This window comes from Phyllobates terribilis, unplaced genomic scaffold (genome assembly GCF_046119375.1).
Source record: "Phyllobates terribilis strain yellow unplaced genomic scaffold, ASM4611937v1 Scaffold_1__5_contigs__length_1240528914, whole genome shotgun sequence".
Lineage (NCBI taxonomy): Eukaryota > Metazoa > Chordata > Amphibia > Anura > Dendrobatidae > Phyllobates > Phyllobates terribilis.
This window is the reverse complement of record NW_027362761.1, coordinates 783556801-783573453: the sequence shown is the minus strand read 5'-3', so window position 1 is coordinate 783573453 and position 16653 is coordinate 783556801. Positions and strand designations below refer to the sequence as shown.

At 38.9% G+C, this 16653-nt stretch overlaps 2 protein-coding genes across 2 annotated transcripts in view; one reads left to right on the top strand and one right to left on the bottom strand.

The window, feature by feature from the left end:
* The window catches only part of PRKG2 (protein kinase cGMP-dependent 2), a 229760-nt gene extending 225181 nt beyond the window's left edge, over nucleotides 1-4579 (top strand). The window contains exons 18-19 of the mRNA XM_073637005.1: nucleotides 665-731; nucleotides 3033-4579. Of these exons, the coding sequence (XP_073493106.1) occupies nucleotides 665-731; nucleotides 3033-3128 (163 nt within the window). The 3' untranslated portion in view covers nucleotides 3129-4579. The remainder of the gene's footprint in view (nucleotides 1-664; nucleotides 732-3032) is intronic.
* Nucleotides 4580-9381: 4802 nt separating this feature from the next.
* Nucleotides 9382-16653, bottom strand: part of BMP3 (bone morphogenetic protein 3) — a 97229-nt gene continuing 89957 nt past the window's right edge. The window contains exon 3 of the mRNA XM_073637006.1: nucleotides 9382-10000. Within this exon, the coding sequence (XP_073493107.1) occupies nucleotides 9809-10000 (192 nt within the window). The 3' untranslated portion in view covers nucleotides 9382-9808. The remainder of the gene's footprint in view (nucleotides 10001-16653) is intronic.

The following is a 16653-nucleotide window of genomic DNA, read 5'->3' as shown; positions in this document are numbered from 1 at the left end:
GACAGATTCCCTTTAGTGAATGAATCAGGTGACAAAAGTGAATCAGGTCCCATAAGTTTTAAAGGGAATCTGTAACCACCTAATATGACATCAGCACAATGCTGGGGCAGAGACCTTCATGTATAATGTAGAGACAGTGACCTAGATTCCAATAATGTGTCACTTACTGGGCTGCTTGATGTAGTTTTGATAAAAACTACAGTTTTATTAGTAGGAGATTATCAATAGAGGGCTAGTAAACCTGCTGCCATGTAGTCCTCCAAATTCATGAACTCTGTATAATGTCACCCCACACTAATTTGATGATTTCTGCCTATGCATAGTGCACACACTAAGCTGTCAATCAGTGGTGTGGGTGAGATTATACAGAGCACAGCATTTATAAAACTGGTAGCTCTGCAACAGATAAAACAGTGATTTATCAAAACTGCAGCAAAGTACGCCATACATCACTGGAATCAGGGTTTCTGCCCCTACTTTATGCTGCTTTCAGATGGCGTAGCAAAAACCTGGTGATAGATTTGCTTTAACATGGCTGGCATTTATGGCTGTCATACACTTCCTATTGTCTATAGTTACTGCACATAAATATTCAGGAGAAAAGTTACGTTTTCATTCTTTTTGCAGTATGTATCATTTAACTAGTTCTTGTTTTGGGTTTTAGGTGGTTTACTGGTTTTAACTGGGAAGGTTTGAGTTTAAGAAATCTTCCATCACCTTTAAAACCAGAGGTAAAGTATCCAATCATATTTCACTTATCAACAGTTACACCTTAATGAGACATTATTCTAAAATGTTGATGTTTATTAGCCTGTATACAATAATCAGTTTAGCATTTACTAGTTTTGTTTCCACTCCATGCATGTAGGAAAAGTTTCCTCTTAAAACTTTTGTGGATAGGCTTAACAGGTAGTAAGAAAAATGGGTAGAAAAAGTCTGCAGGATCAGACTACCTACACATAGGGCTTGTTTGATATCCATAATCATAGAGACACATAGCTCTTGTAGATGCTTACACTTCTAGTAGAATTATTTTAATCAAGACTATTTGTAAAGTTGTCCTTTTTTATTTAAGATGCATTGAAACAATTCACCATGAGAGAAAAGTCTGCAAATCGTCTCTCCTCTAAAAGGAGAAAATTAACTGTAGGTAGCTACCGTATAAGTCTGATTGATTGTCCTTTTAAAGCAAATTTTGCACTGGATTTCAAAAGACAAGCCAAATTAATTTAATAGATCTCTTAGAACTGATGAAGCTGGTGTACTTACTTTGAAAATCCATGTCAAAATGGCTGTATTATCCTTTTGAAGGTTTCCCAGTCAATAGTATGATTTCTAGAGTCACAAAAGATCATTTTAATATCAGTATCATACAGCTATTCTAATATGGATTTCTAAGGTAAGTACCCCTGCTAAATCAGATCTCAGATACCTAACAAATAATGTATGCAGTTTGCATCATGCAACATGGTTAAAGATTCTTGCAACATGACTAAGAATATTAACAAAACCTAAACCCAAAAAATAGATAACTGTTTTGGGGTACTCGCCCCTTACCAGTGTAGAACAGTACCCTGCAGTGCCGAGAAGCCTTCTCTATGCTGACAATAGGGAAGTACACAAAAATAGCGGTCTATGGATAGGTTCCTGGTTAAACTAATACAATAGAAGAACTACCAGAAAAAAACATTATTTCTTTATCCATTAGCAATTTTTATGTAGTGTAGTGTGCAGGTATTCAAGTACTTACCGATAACCATCTTCTCTTGGTCCCAGCACTGTTTCAATCCTCTTCTGACCACAGTTCAGACTAGCTGGCTTGCACAGCATCTTCTATGTGGACATCAATATGAGCCTCAATATGAATTTCATAGGCTTACATTGGGAAAGCATCTATTGGTCCACAAAGAAGATGCTGTGTCTGAGCTGAACGGAGGTCAGAAAAAGATCTGCTGTTATAACTGGAGAAGACCGTGATGAGTAAGTATTAGAACTAGAGATTAGCTAGTTTGAGTGGAATTGAATTCTACTTGAATTTTCCAAAAATATACTTGCCTCACCATGCACCTCTCCGGCCATCCTCGCTGCTCCCTGTCTGGTCCTCAGTACCTCCGTTGTGCCACATCTCCGGCACAGTGTTCGCTCTGTGAATTCTGGTCCCAAGCAAGCCCTGCAAGGTCACTGCGAATGCTCACGGCTGGAAGTCTCAGCCCAGAATGAACACCGGAATGGAGATGTGGCGTGACAGAGGCGAGGAGAACCGGACAGCGGGCAGAGAACAGCATGACGGCTGTAGAAGGAAGAGGTGAGCATGAGTTTTTTAAAAGTTAAAAAGAAAAAAACAAACATACTCACCTTACTACTCCACTCTCTGGCATCCCCGGCTGCTCCCTGTCTGCTTCTCACCATCTCCAGCCTCATGTTCATTTTGGGCCAGGACTTCCGGCCGTGAGCAGGTCCCACACAGCACTGTGCATGCTGAGGCCTGCTGACAGCCAGAAGTTCCCGGCCTAGAGGGAACACTCTATGCGATGCAATGCGATGGAGGCTCAGAGAACCAGACAGCAAGCAGTGATGGGCCCAGACAGGCAAGGTATGTTTTTGTTTTCTCTTTTACGTCTTATGTTTATTATGCCTTAGGGTTTGGAGAGACCCCAGAGTATAATAACAAACATTCAACTTTCAGAGAATAACTTTGCCGCAAATTGAATTTCCTGGGAAAATCTGCACGATTTGGCAAATTAGAATTCTGACAGATCCGCTTATCTCCAATTAGAACATATTTTTTGTGGGAGATCTTTATTAATTATGTTGCAAGACTTGTAAGAGAGTTGGACACAGACTTATAGGATAGTTCTTTCTAATAGGTGGCACTACAGAGACAGTTTTCATCCTTCTGGAGGGGCATTAATTTGCATATCCTTAAAAGCATTTTTTAACAATTTCTGACAAAAAATAAATTTTTTAATTAAAATCACAATTTGTAACCAGACATATAATAGATTTTTTATTTTTCTATTTTAACCCTCAAGCTTGATGGACCAATGGATCACAGCTATTTTGACAACTATCCTCCAGATGATGAAATACCCCCTGATGAAATGTCTGGATGGGATCAAGATTTCTGAAGAGACATTATTTGTCAAATGTTATGGTTTCCATTTAGCATTGTTTTTGTTGTCCACAATGTTTATATCGGCCTCTTTGACAAGATTGGACCAAGATGGGTTAGGTTTTAAAGGGAAACAGTATGTTGAAGTGTGCTGCCATAATAACATATATATCATAAATTATGGTCCAGATTGTCATCATATCAGAATTTAATAATGCCAGGATGAGGCCAAGTATTAAAATCTAGTGGTGCACTGATGGTGACGAGCAGCAGTGAAATGTTCCTGACCTGCCGTCCAGCTGCGGGTTCCCTTGTTGCTAAACAATAAAGCTGGATATTCAAATCTAATCATTTATGTCAGCTAATCGTATATATACAGTCTCTGCATGTGAATAGCATCACAATGAAAATAGTCAATTGCAATTCAAAGTCACTTCTGATATGGGATTTGCATTAGCCAGTCCTCTTTCCAGGTCTTCCAAACTAGCAAGATTAGTTCAATGCTGTCTTTTGTGCCTCAAGAACCATCTGTAAAATTTCTTGAATGTTTATTGCTAACAATCAATATAATTAAAAAAATCTAATTAGATCCAATAATGTAGAAATATAGTGGAGCATTGTATCAATATAGAAATCTTATGACCATCTAATACCTCAAAAATATGAACCTACAATAGACTATCAGTATTGGCTTGTTTGTTACAGATACGACTGTTGTGTGGCTAAATCAGTGTCAGTCTGAATTGGTATATCAGCTCTTTAAATCAACTAAGGTATTGTCTAAGGGCCCCGATACATTATATGACTGGTGGTGGAAAGATGCTTTGGCAGATCATTCAGCAGACAGCCATCTCGGTCATATCCCGGAGTGCTTGTTCTGCCAAGCGCTTCTGTGCGCTCTATGAGAAAGCCGCCAACAGACATCTCTGCCAGTGGCTTAACTCCTGAAGAACAAAGCTATTGGCAATCCAAAATCGGACATACCCGATTGACATTTCCCCCGACAACCAGTTCCCTGGTACCCCCATACACATTAGAGTGTTGGCTGAACTTGTTGATATCAGCAATATTAGTCTATTGTATATGGGGGGCTTTAGACACAAACGCAGGTATTTGAACCAGCATTAGGAAACTAAATTGACTCATGATGCCAAATGGATATGGAAAGTTTGCCTCCAGTTGTCTTAGCTTTTTTGTATACCTGTAGAATGTAGTAATGGAAGTGACTCGGCATTTGTAAAAGCTTTATTACAGTACAATGCATTTCCTAATAAATTATTATACAAAAGTTTATAGTTGTCATTACTATTAAGTTTCATTTACAACGTGGCGCTGTACAGTACAACAAAATACATACAGAAATGCAAAACATTATAGAGATCCTGACCCAATGAGCTTAAACTCTTAAGCCAGCGGTCTCCTGCTTCTGGCTCTCCAACACTTGGCACACTACCACCATGCCCTTAAAGCCCAGGAATCTGAACACTCAATTATTCCCGCTATATTATCAGAAATAAAAGACACTTTAAAAGTTCTGAGTATATTAGGGAGTTGTTATTTAACCAAATATATTAGTGATGGACGCAAAGAAAAGCATGAAAAACAGGAGAACCTGCTTAAAGATGAACTGAAATACATAAAAAGATAGTTTCCAATGTGTGCTCAATGCATCCCCCACCTTCTAATGAAACAGTAACATCAACATGACGAATAATTCACCAAGTGGTTAGATACATAGGCAAGTAGTGATGGTATAAAAAAAAATTATGCAATCAAATATAAGCCAATGACTGTTTGTTAATATATATTAGTATCAACAATAGATAGTAAGCTCTAGGATCATTAGCAATGAATATTTATTTAATAATGTATGTGTACTCTGTAACATATTTGGTGCAATGGGGGTGGCTATGACAACAGTTTTCTTTAAACATTTGGGTCTATGTATGTACAAAGGGGGCTGTGAGGACATCAGAACCTGTGATTGACTGGACCACACATGCAAGAAATTTCAGATAACTGTTTTATTAAGCTCTTACCCAAATCTCTCCCTGCTTGTAATGGGAGTGATTGGTCATGATTCAACACAATATCTTAAAATATAACTTAGAGAAATTACAGTAAAGAATACGGAATCTGAAGTGGAAAAGAGAAGATTGGGAAATAACTTCAGTCAGGACACCATTTTAAAACGGCAGCCAAAGTCAACACTAAGTATATTTTTGCCGTAAAAAGGTTTGAGAAGTCATAACATTTTTGCTCCACTCGGAGATACAGTAAAATTTTGTAAATTTTGCCATCTTCCAAAATAGATGGAGTTGGGGTGGGACATGGGTGTGACGCCACAGCTCTAATTCATGACAAGCTTTGGTGTGGCTTACACCAAAAATTTTAGCAAGATTAGTGGCGAGGCACACATCACTTTTCAGATGCTTCTGATTCATGAAAAGGCATGGACCTTTTCATGAATCAAGACTACTTCCACCTTGTCTAACTCCACCCAGCTCCCTCATCTTGAATCAGGGCTGTAGACTTTAAAAGGTACTACAATGTACAATCTTCCTACAAGGTCATTAGTCATGAGTAAAGGTTACATCAGAAAAAAGGGTCTCAAGGAGGACCTGTCACCAGGTGAGAAATAACCAGGTTTTGCTCTGTTGAGATCGAGATAAAGGATATTACATTTGTACAGGTCCTGCTGGACTACAACTGAAGCTTCCTTTTTATTGACTTTTTTGACTGACATGTCAGATAACTTTGTCACATTACATAATACCTGTGGTAGGAATTCCACATATACTGTGTATGTGTGATAAATACTGAACTCATTTACAAATATTTCTTAATCTACGCTCATGGCATGTTGTATATTAAAAAAATATATTTTGTAGTGTAGAAACATTACGGTCCCCATTTATCAAAAATGTCTAACTTTAATGGTGCGCCTAGCAAACTACTACAGCTCGGGTCTCAGTTTGTAAACTGCTGTGGAAAAATAAATTCTACAATATGTTGCATATCCCTTCAAACAGATGATCAGCATGGGTGCGGAGAACTGGACCACCATTGATCTGATAATAATGGTCTATCCTAACCATAGACCATCAATATCTGAAAGCCAGAGACCCCTTCAAATGGTTCATCAATAGGTCATCAATATCAGATCAGTGGTCGTTCGACACCGGGCAGTCCACATCAACTATTTGCCGCTCCCACTGTGATGAGATGTGCACACGGTATGCTGGAATAGAAAAGCTTCATACCCCATTGTAGTGGTCTTTCTCGGGTACTGCAGCTCAGCTCCTATGCAAGTGAGCGGTGCTGTTCCGGCTTTGTACACTGTGTTGGATCGCAGCCAAAGCTGAAACCAACTGATCAGTAGGTCATCAATATTTGAGTCATGGACAACCCCTTTTAGTATTGTACACTCATCATTATATTACGTTAGGCATATGTTGGAAATAATAATTACATTTTGAAAACATTTTAGAACCTTGAGAGGATTTCCCACATAAAACTTTCTACAGGACAGTAGTATGCAATAAATGAAGCGTGGGTCTTCAATCTTAAGCTACTTAATACCTCCATAAAAGGGTTGTTCTGTGAAAACAAGTTATCACCTATCTATGGGTCGCTGGAATCAGCATTGATCAACAGAAAGCGGAACTTTTATCCCCATTAGAATGGACGGGCAGTGTGGATGTGTGACCTGCACTCCATTCATAGGGTTGCTGAGCACTGAGGAAATGAATGGAGTGGCAATCGGGCATCTAACTTTGTGTGCCATTATATAACAAGGATCAAAGTTCCCCGTCAGAGATAAAAATTCCCCATTCTGCCAATCGGTGCCGGTCACAGCAGTTTGGCAAGTCATCATTTATTCAGTAGATAGGTGATAGCTTGTTTTCACCGGACAATCCCTTTAAGATGTCCATTTTCTTCATTCACTTGTGGATACATACATTATTTTCTCAAAATATATTCAGTTGCATTGACGATACTTATGGTATACGTAGTATATATTAATGGTTGTGGTGTCTAACAGCAGTGTATAAGTGTCTATACAGTGACACGTTGCTGCATTCCAATGGAGGTACTGTATATGTATACGTCCAGTCTAAGAGCTTTTCTTCAGCTTTCTGTAAAATTGTGCACAGGGTTTGAGAACTGCAGTATAATGTCATTGAGAAGTAGTATGAAAAATAGTGGTAAGAAGCCATGTGAAATGTAGAGAAGCCTGCCATTACAGAAAAGTAATTCTGGCATTTCTGGACTAGCTGTAACATAGGTAATTATTTTATAGATTTAATTATTTGTTTATTATTTTACTTTCTCATTATATTATTTTATTTTCCAGTTCTTTATACAAGATATTGATATGTACTAATAACAATTTCAAAATCTCTAAAACTATTTTGTGTGTCCGAGATAATATTCAATTACCTTTGTAAGCTAAAGAAGGTTGAGTTTTGGTAGTACTTTTCTATCAATTGAATGACTTTCTGTATATCTTTGCTAAAACACAGACTGCAAATTTAGGTTCCATCTCAAATGTTGCCATTATACCCATTGGGTTATATTAAGTTTTACAAAATTAAATAAATATGGAATATGCTGTATCACTGGACGTCAACACTTACCTCTGTGAAATAAAGATCTAGTGCCTGATTCACTATTACATTTGCACCTTTTTTTAGTCTAGTTTTTGGTGTTTTTAGCCCATTTTTGATTTTGTGCCAAATTGTTCTTTTAATTTGCGCCTTTTTTTAAGTCTATTTTATGTGTTCAATTTTATGTGTCTATTTTATGTGTTCTCCTTCCATTCCAATATGGGCATGGCTGCTTTCCAGATCTTTGCTGCCGATTAATCAATTTTATGTAGCCCTGCAATTTTTGCAACATTTTAGCGGAACTTGTGAATTTTTTTCTCCAAAAAGTGCAATAAAACAAAAAAAGAGCATTTTTGATTTTGCACAGTTTGAAGAATTTGATGCAAATATGTCATAAAATACCACAAGACAAAAAAAAGAAACGTCACTTAAAAAAATCGCAAATGCTGAATCAGGCCCTTAGTCTTGTTCCTCATAAGACCTCTAACTTCTAAAGCTATGTTCATACCATGTTTGCTCTTTACCTTAGTAGGATACATTAGTGAATAAAAAAGTATACCTCTTTGTTATAAAAAAAGAATTGTGTTCAGTTACATGTTTATGAACACATAGAAAGAAAAAAAAGTAGTTGAAGAGGTTTTCGGAGCTTATAAAATGATAGAAAAGTACCTATGTGTCTATGATGCGATCATAGATCAAAAGTAGTTATTTATCATTTTGATTAAGTTGCATTGCTCTGTGCTGCACCTTTGTTTTGAGGCTGTCAGGGCTTGTAGTAGGTGGGATTATTATGTTAATTCTTCTGCCCTTCAATTACAAGTTAAAAGGCAGCCACTGTCTTTTCACACAGCACTAATCTGTTACTGCTGCTCAGTTTTTCACTAGACTTTGCATCTGCTGCCTAGCATGAGATACGCGCTCCCTGCATAGACAGAAAGAGAAGGAGGTGAGCCACAGAGCAGAGAGGCAAATCATTTATGATTTAAGTACTGGATATCACACAAGCAGGAGATAAATATCAGAAAAACATATTTAACCCCTTTAACTATAGGAAAAAAATGTGGCATGACTTTAGCTCTAAAATTATACTCTAGCCAAATAAATAATTGATCAACTGGCACTACTATGGACAAATAAGCTGACATTTGCTGCACTTTCTTAAACTCTTATGCTGCTTATTGCACTCCTTAGACGATTATAGGCGAATGATCTCTTTAATACCAGGAATGTAACTAGCTTATCTTTGACACATAATGGTCTAACAAGGAAAGGGAAACAAAATACCAATGGTAATACATTCTGCATTCTTGTCCAGAAGCAGCAGGCAGATTTATTTTGTGTGGTACAGTATAACAAAATTAAATATGGTTTATTTTACACATTATTTCATCATGTCCATTATACCATTCGTTTACACTGTTAAAAAAAAAGTGCTGGTTAAAAAAAAAAATAGAAAAATCAACAGTTTTCAATTATGTTACACAAACTTGTCAAAAACCATTTTCATTAATGTACTTTATGTCTACAAATTATTTACACTTGCTATCATGCAGTGAAGAACTCGCCATACTCCTCCAGGACTCCTAAAGGGCAACTCTCTCACTTCCTGACCGTTCTATGGCAACAGATATGTGTAACAGGCACAAGAAATGTATGGACTGTGTATGCATATATATATATATATATATATATATATATATATATACATATATATAATATTTCTACATTAAAAGATCATCATAGCCAAGTGAACGATGAGAGTCTGAAGGCACTTTACAGCTTCATCTGTTTACATTTTGAGGTTTTTTTCCAGGTACAAAAATAAATGCGTCTTTGGAAAAGTCATAAGAACTCCTTTTATTTCCCGCAAAGCTTATATAAGACAGGAGCTTATCTTCATGTTCTACAATGCCAGTTTTCACTGATCTGTCCAGTATGACTTGCATGTAGCAGAGGTCCATCACCAGTGTTTATCATCTAGATTGTTCTGCATTGCTATCCCTGGTAGACAGTAATATTTTAAGAAATGGTGTTTTGAAAGTGCAAATATGAAGATTGCTTTGGTTGTTTGCGTAGGTTTGCGATGTTATCTGCAGGCACAAGACTCCACTGTCATATTGGGGTATACTTTGAGCACAACATTTTTGTTTTCATCAAAAAAGAGAATGCTGAGAGAAGACATCTTTTCTGGGACACAACAGGGCTCTGGGATACCAGGAACCACCCCAACGGCTCGCACAATACTCTGGATAGTGGCATGATTTGATGGCTTCAAAGACTGTTTAAAAAAAAAAGAAGAAAGAAATCAGATTTAGTAGTGTCCAATGTAAGATAATACATTCAAGTAAACATTTTTAGTCTCTTTTAGAAACCAACTTCTATCTAAAATGAGTATTGAAAAATAAAACACATTGCCTTTTTCAATTGCATGATGTCTGCTAAAATGAAGGTTAAAGAATATGGACACCTTTGGGGCAATTTTTCTTGCTTTAATGAGTGTATGTTTGACTCAAAACCATTTTTGCAATTGGATTTTATGAAAAAATTTGCATCATTTTTCTTCTATAGCCTTTGTGTTGCATTATTTATCGCTGGCTGCAGAATGAGTTGAGTGAAAATCCATCAGCGAGCTTGTTCCAATGGGATTTTGTAACTGTTTTATCTGAGTTCCTACATTTTGAGTTATGACCACAGACCACATAAAAGTTGAAATGGACTTTGGGTACATAAACCAGCTCACAGGTATTTCAGAAATAGACAGATAAAAGAGTTACAAACTCTCCTTTCAGAACAAGCTCATTGACAAATTCTCAGTTAAATTCTTCACTTTGGGAATTAAAAGTGACTATATTTTTGTCATGTTTAGTCGCCCTGTCTGCTGCTCTCCATTTGCCTCATTCACTTTGAGTGGCATTCCATTCCCCTGCCTCAAAGATGGCACCTGCAAATGCAAGGGAAGAAGCATGGTAGTAAGTCTAAATCACACCTTTCCTGCCATTCCTCTCCCACAGCACATATAAGGCAGGATAGGTGTGGTTTAGACTTACCACTGTATTCCCCATGCCATAAAATTGGCCATCTTGAAAACAGGGAGAACAGAATGCCAATCTGAGGCAACTGAAAGGAAACGGAGGGCACCAGGTAAAGTGAATAAATATAACAACCATATAATCAGTTTTCAGTCCTAGGGTGGAGGTTGCTTTAATAGCCAGCAATGTCCATGGAAACAGAGAGCTTGTAAATGCCAAAATGTGCAACATATTTAATGGTATCCCAATTGTAAAACAATGATTTGTAGCCAATAATACATGCCCTTAAGAAGTGCTGTGGAATCGGAGTCGTGGAGTCAGTGTCCATTTTGGTGGAGTCGGTATAATATGGACCGACTACGGGTCCTAAAATATATAATAAATTGGGTACAGTAGTACAATGCAGGATGTGCTGAATATTTTTTTTATAAGAATTTGGGAAGTTATGAAATGTCCTATAAACGTCTGTTCTATTCCTGATCTAAGGATCTCAGCTTTTAGTTGAGATGAGTCTGTGCTGCACTTTATGTACATGCTCAGTAATGAAGCTCCTTTATAGATCATAGGAAAAAAGAGCTGGGAAGGAATGCCCACACTCATCTCAGAACTGCTAGAGTGAACAGGAAATAGCTTGATTATTGTACCATAATGGCGATGAAAAGCCTGATGTTACCATTTTACTACAGTAAATTTATCGCTTAAATATGAGCTATGTATGAGGGAGCTGGAGTCAGGGGTCGGAGTCAGTGACACTGAGGAGTCGGAGTCAGAGCTTTGGCTTACCACAGCCCTGGCCTTAAAGAGGTTGTCCACTATTTTTAGATTGATGCCCTATCCTTCGGATAGGGCATCAATGTCTGATCGCCCGGGGTCTGACACCCGGCACCCCCACCGGTCAGCCATTAATGGTGGCGGCGGCCGCCGGCCAGAAGTGCTCACTTGCGGAGCTTGACCGTCTACTGGGGCTTGCTACTGCACATCCGCCTCCTACTCAAAGCAGTACCAAGCCCCGGTCACTACAAGTAGATGGCCAAGCTCCGCAAGTAAGTACATTCGACCAGCAGCTGCAGCCACCAATAACAGCTGATCGGTGGGTGTGGCAGGTGTCAGCTGATCAGACATTGATGCCCTATCCTAAAAATAGGGCATCAATGTAAAAGTAGTGGACAACCTCTTTAAGTAAAAAGAAATTTGGCCACAAACATGTTCATATCTTTTAAAATCCTTTTAGCCAGATTTTAGATTTCCTAAGATATTGGGTATAGGAATGCCAACTTGCATATATTACTATAACATAGTCCAATGTCAGATCAGCCATCAGAGAAGTCAATGAATTGGCCAAATAGCAGATTTTACTTTACAAAGTTTTTTACTCTGTAATGTAGCTTCAGGCAGGGTTCCCAAACTCCAGTCCTCAAGGCCCACCAACAGGACATGTTTTCAGGATTTCCTTTGTATTGCACAGGTGATAATTAAATCACCTGCACAGACAACGATTCCATCACCTGAGCAATACTAAGGAAATCCTGAAAACATTATCTGTTGGTGGGCCTTGAGGACTGCAGTTGGGGAACCCTGGTTTAAGGCCACGGCCCCCCTATCAGTATTTGGTCAGTATTTTTTCTCGGGAGTTGGATCCAAAACCAGATGAGGATCAATCAGAGAAAAGGTATAATAGAAACAAGTTACCATTTCTGCATTTATCACCCACTCCTGGTTTTGGCCCTCACTCCTGAGAAAAAATACTGACCGAATACTGATTGTGGGGCCGTGGCCTGAGGCTACGTTCACACATTCAGTATTTAGTCAGTGTTTAACATCAGTATTTATAAGCCAAAACCAGGAGAGGAACAGCCAGAGGAAAAGTATAATAGAAACACGTCACCACTTCTGTATTTATCACCCACTCCTGGTTTTGGCTTACTAATACTGACAGAATACTGACCAAATACTGATAGTGGTGCCGTGGCCTTAACGTAAGGAGCTTCTGCTGCTCAAATGGCACAATGGAAAGTTCATGGCTAAGGAGAGAAGTACTTATCAGTTCTCTTATAAAATCTACTACAGTAATGGCCCACAATGCAGAGAGCTTGTGATTACAGCTGCTGGCAGGAGTTTCTAGCTGCGCTCTTCTCCTGCTCAATATGGTTGTCATTAACCCTGGAGGGTTTATATAGCTGAAATACCAGGCGTTCTGCATGCAGAGTCTGGTCTCTAGTGTAACTTTTTGTTTATTGAACTAACCACCAGCTAGTGGCACGCTCCGTAGCTGTGAGACAGATGGATGCCATTTATGTTCAGGCCTATATTATAGTGTTTGAAGACACTGGAATCAGCAATGAACTTGGCCCAGTGCACAGAAGCGTGGCTACACTCGTGTATGTGGATTTTAAGGTCTATGAGCTAAGTCAATTGGTTGGACATTGTGTTTGGTTTGAAGAAACCCAGGACAAAGAAGAACTCATGATACTGAGGACTATACAAGCCAAGACCAACTAACTGTACATAACTAAAAACTGGCTAAGGCTGTGTTCCCACAATGAGTTTTTGGTGAGTATTTGACGCTGTGTATTTTCATTGCATCAAAAATGCAGCGTCTTAGGCCACGTTCACACGTTCAGTATTTGGTCAGTATTTTACCTCAGTATGTGTAAGCCAAAACCAGGAGTGGGACAATCAGAGGGAAAGTATAATAGAAACACGTCACCACTACTGTATTTATCACCCACTCCTGGTTTTGGTTTACAAATACTGAGGTAAAATACTGACCAAATACTGAAAGTGGGAACGTGGCCTTACAGTTCCAGCAAAGTGGAGGGGTGATATTAATAGCTGCAGAGGGGGCTAGTATCCATGGCCCCTTCCCTGGCTATTAATATCAGCCTGCAGCTGTCTAGTCTAGCCTTTGCTGGTTAGATTTTATAGGGTGACCCCATGTCAATTTTTTTCTGGGGTCCCACGGTAATCTAGCCAGTAAAGGCTAAACAAACAGCTGTGGGCTGATATTAGTAGCCAGGGAACATTTTTGGCTAATGGCCCTTTCCACAGCTACTAATATCAGCCCTCAGGGGTCGGCTTTCCCTCTGCTGGTTATAAAAATTATGCGGGAAGCTCTGTGCCCACGATCCAGACATAGCAGCGCTACGCTTTTTCTGCGTCCAAACTTAATTAAAGTAAAGTAAAGAGTTAAATAAACACACAGACACAGTGTAAACACTTTATTTGAATTACAGCAGACACATTCTTTAATCATTTAAATGAACCAATATACTCATCCCAGTTCTATGGTAATCCAAGAATTTAAGCAATTTCCCACCAAATAACTTTATTTAGCTCCAAAAAGCATTCATTGATGTACAAAAACGCTTAAAAAAATGCATGTAAAAACGCGGCAAAAATGCATGTAAATCGCACGCGTTTTTTCGGCCAGGGAGAGGCAAAAACGCTCAGGACAGGTGAGTATAAGGATTTTCTTATTTTATTCTTATTTTTACAGTTGGACACTGCAGGAGCAGACTACTACTCTCATCATGGTTCCTTGCTGGTGCTGATCGCAGCACCGGCAGGGGACAATGATGAGGACAGCGTTCAGCACCCGGCGCTGGGGAACAGCTGATTCTCAAGCGCCGGTACATGTCACACTGATGCGGCACACAGGCGGCACATGGTTGTCACACGTGTGCCACACAGGTGCACACGGGCACGGATATCTCCGGTACTCGTCTTTCCAGTACCGGAAATATCAGAATGTGTGAAAAAGAGCCCTAAATCCCATACCCCTTGCTGGAACTGCAAGGCCAGGGTCACATGTTCAGTATTTGGTCAGAATTTTACCTCAGTATGTGTAAGCCAAAACCAGGAGTGGGTGATAAATACAGAAGTGGTGACGTGTTTCTATTATACTTTTTTCCTCTGACTGTTCCACTCCTGGTTTTGGCTTACAACGTGTGAACGTGGCCTAAGATGCTGCATTTTTTTCTTGGTGAAAACACACAGCATCAAAAACTCAACAAAATCTCATCATGGGAACGTAATCTTACAGACTGACTGACAGTAAACACTGACTAATAGATAAAAGGCAGCCATTTTACCAATTTGAAAGTGTAAATGGCCCAGTTTAAATTCACATTATCAGAAACTGCCAGAAAAAATAAAACAGTAGTATGATGATTTCTGGTTGGTGTGGCTAAGAAGACAGTACAAAAACTTTACAATGCACCATCTGTGTCAATACTGTCTTTGAGCTCAAACCCGTGACTATATATCAGTGTTTGTATACATGCAGTGATTATGAAATGTCAATATAAACTTCTATATATGCAGCACTTCTATAAAATAATTATATGAACAAACCCTTTAAGACCAAGATTACTGCTGTGTATGAAAACTGTCAGATGGGACCTACAACAAAGCTGACCGAACCTGGGGCTGCACACAGTATAATGTTACAAGTGACACTAATAAAAGATGAATGTCTGTATACTACAGCTTCACCGGGGCTGAGCTCACTCCAAAGTCCAGATGTTTTCAGGATCCCTTTGGACATATTTAAGTTATACAATTCAACGTGCGTTGTATTTAAAGCCGTATTTTACAGTAGCCAGTAGACATTCCAGGTGATTTTTAGCTTTGTGTGGTTCTGGAACTTAATTTAATGGCGTCCAATGATTAGATAAAGAAGGAGACCCCATCCAAAATGCTCACTTTCTCAGTTATTCCTTTTAGGGCTCACTCACACTGGCGTATAACACGGACGAGTGCTGTCCAATGCTTTATAGGATAGCACTCGGACTACTGTTATACTGTGGGACAGTGCTGATCTACTTTTTTTATCATGCCAAATCCCAGTATGCTACGAGTGGCTCCAGAATTCGGATCACGCGCAATCATAAACGTATATGGGTGCATCAGACTGCACTCAGATGTCATCCGATTGCAGTCCGACATAAGGCAATGGAGAAGACGAAGAAATTAAGTTCTCCATTTTCTCTACAACTGTGCTCTGGTTCTCGCATGAAAGAGAATTGGATCACGCTAAGATGACAGTCGGATCAAACTCTGACAGAGTTTCAGATGAGTTTCATTAGCATAATTGAGCCAATTTTCTAGCATGAGAGAATCATCGCTTGTGTGACCCCAACCTTACTCTCATATTCCTGCCCTATAATCCGAAACTTTGAAACTTTGATCAAGAGATGATAAAGCTCCATACCTGGTAATATTTATTAATGGCGCACTTTTGGTGTCATGATGTGAACCTTTGAATTGGGTATTAGTGCCTTTTTCTGCCCTCTCTTGTTTGATATAAACTAAAGCTAATAGAAACAATATAACGACTTCAGTTTTCAAAGTCATGTTTTAACATTGACCAAAGTTGGAACCCCAAAGAAACTGGAGTCTTTACAAGTTGACATTTCTGTAGCGTCATGGGGAGGCTTCTGTTACCCACACTATATATCACACTAAAAGACGACATTTATATCTTTTAGTTCGCTCTGGGCAGTCTGATTCTTTCACAAGGTCCAAGAACATGGTGCTAGATTCCCATTTCTGAGCTCTCCTGCTGGGGTGCTGGACCATAATCTACTTCTGCAACTTCACAAAATAGCATCAAATTTTGGACACAGGAAATTTTGAGAAAACAATCAGGAAGTCATAACCATTGTTGAGAGGCGATCAGTCAGGGCTCTGAGGTTTTCATTACTTCTAGCTTCAGTACAGAGTAACACAAGCTTGGAAAGGGAGCTCTCTATTCTTGGATTAGTCACTGACCCCCGGCCCCAAAGCTCTGACAATTTAAAGTGACATGTTATAAAACCTTTTTGGAAAATCCCAGTAAACTTCTATTATTGGATCTTTTTTCTCTGAAAGGGCCATAGTTCTATTTGACATAGGATTGGAA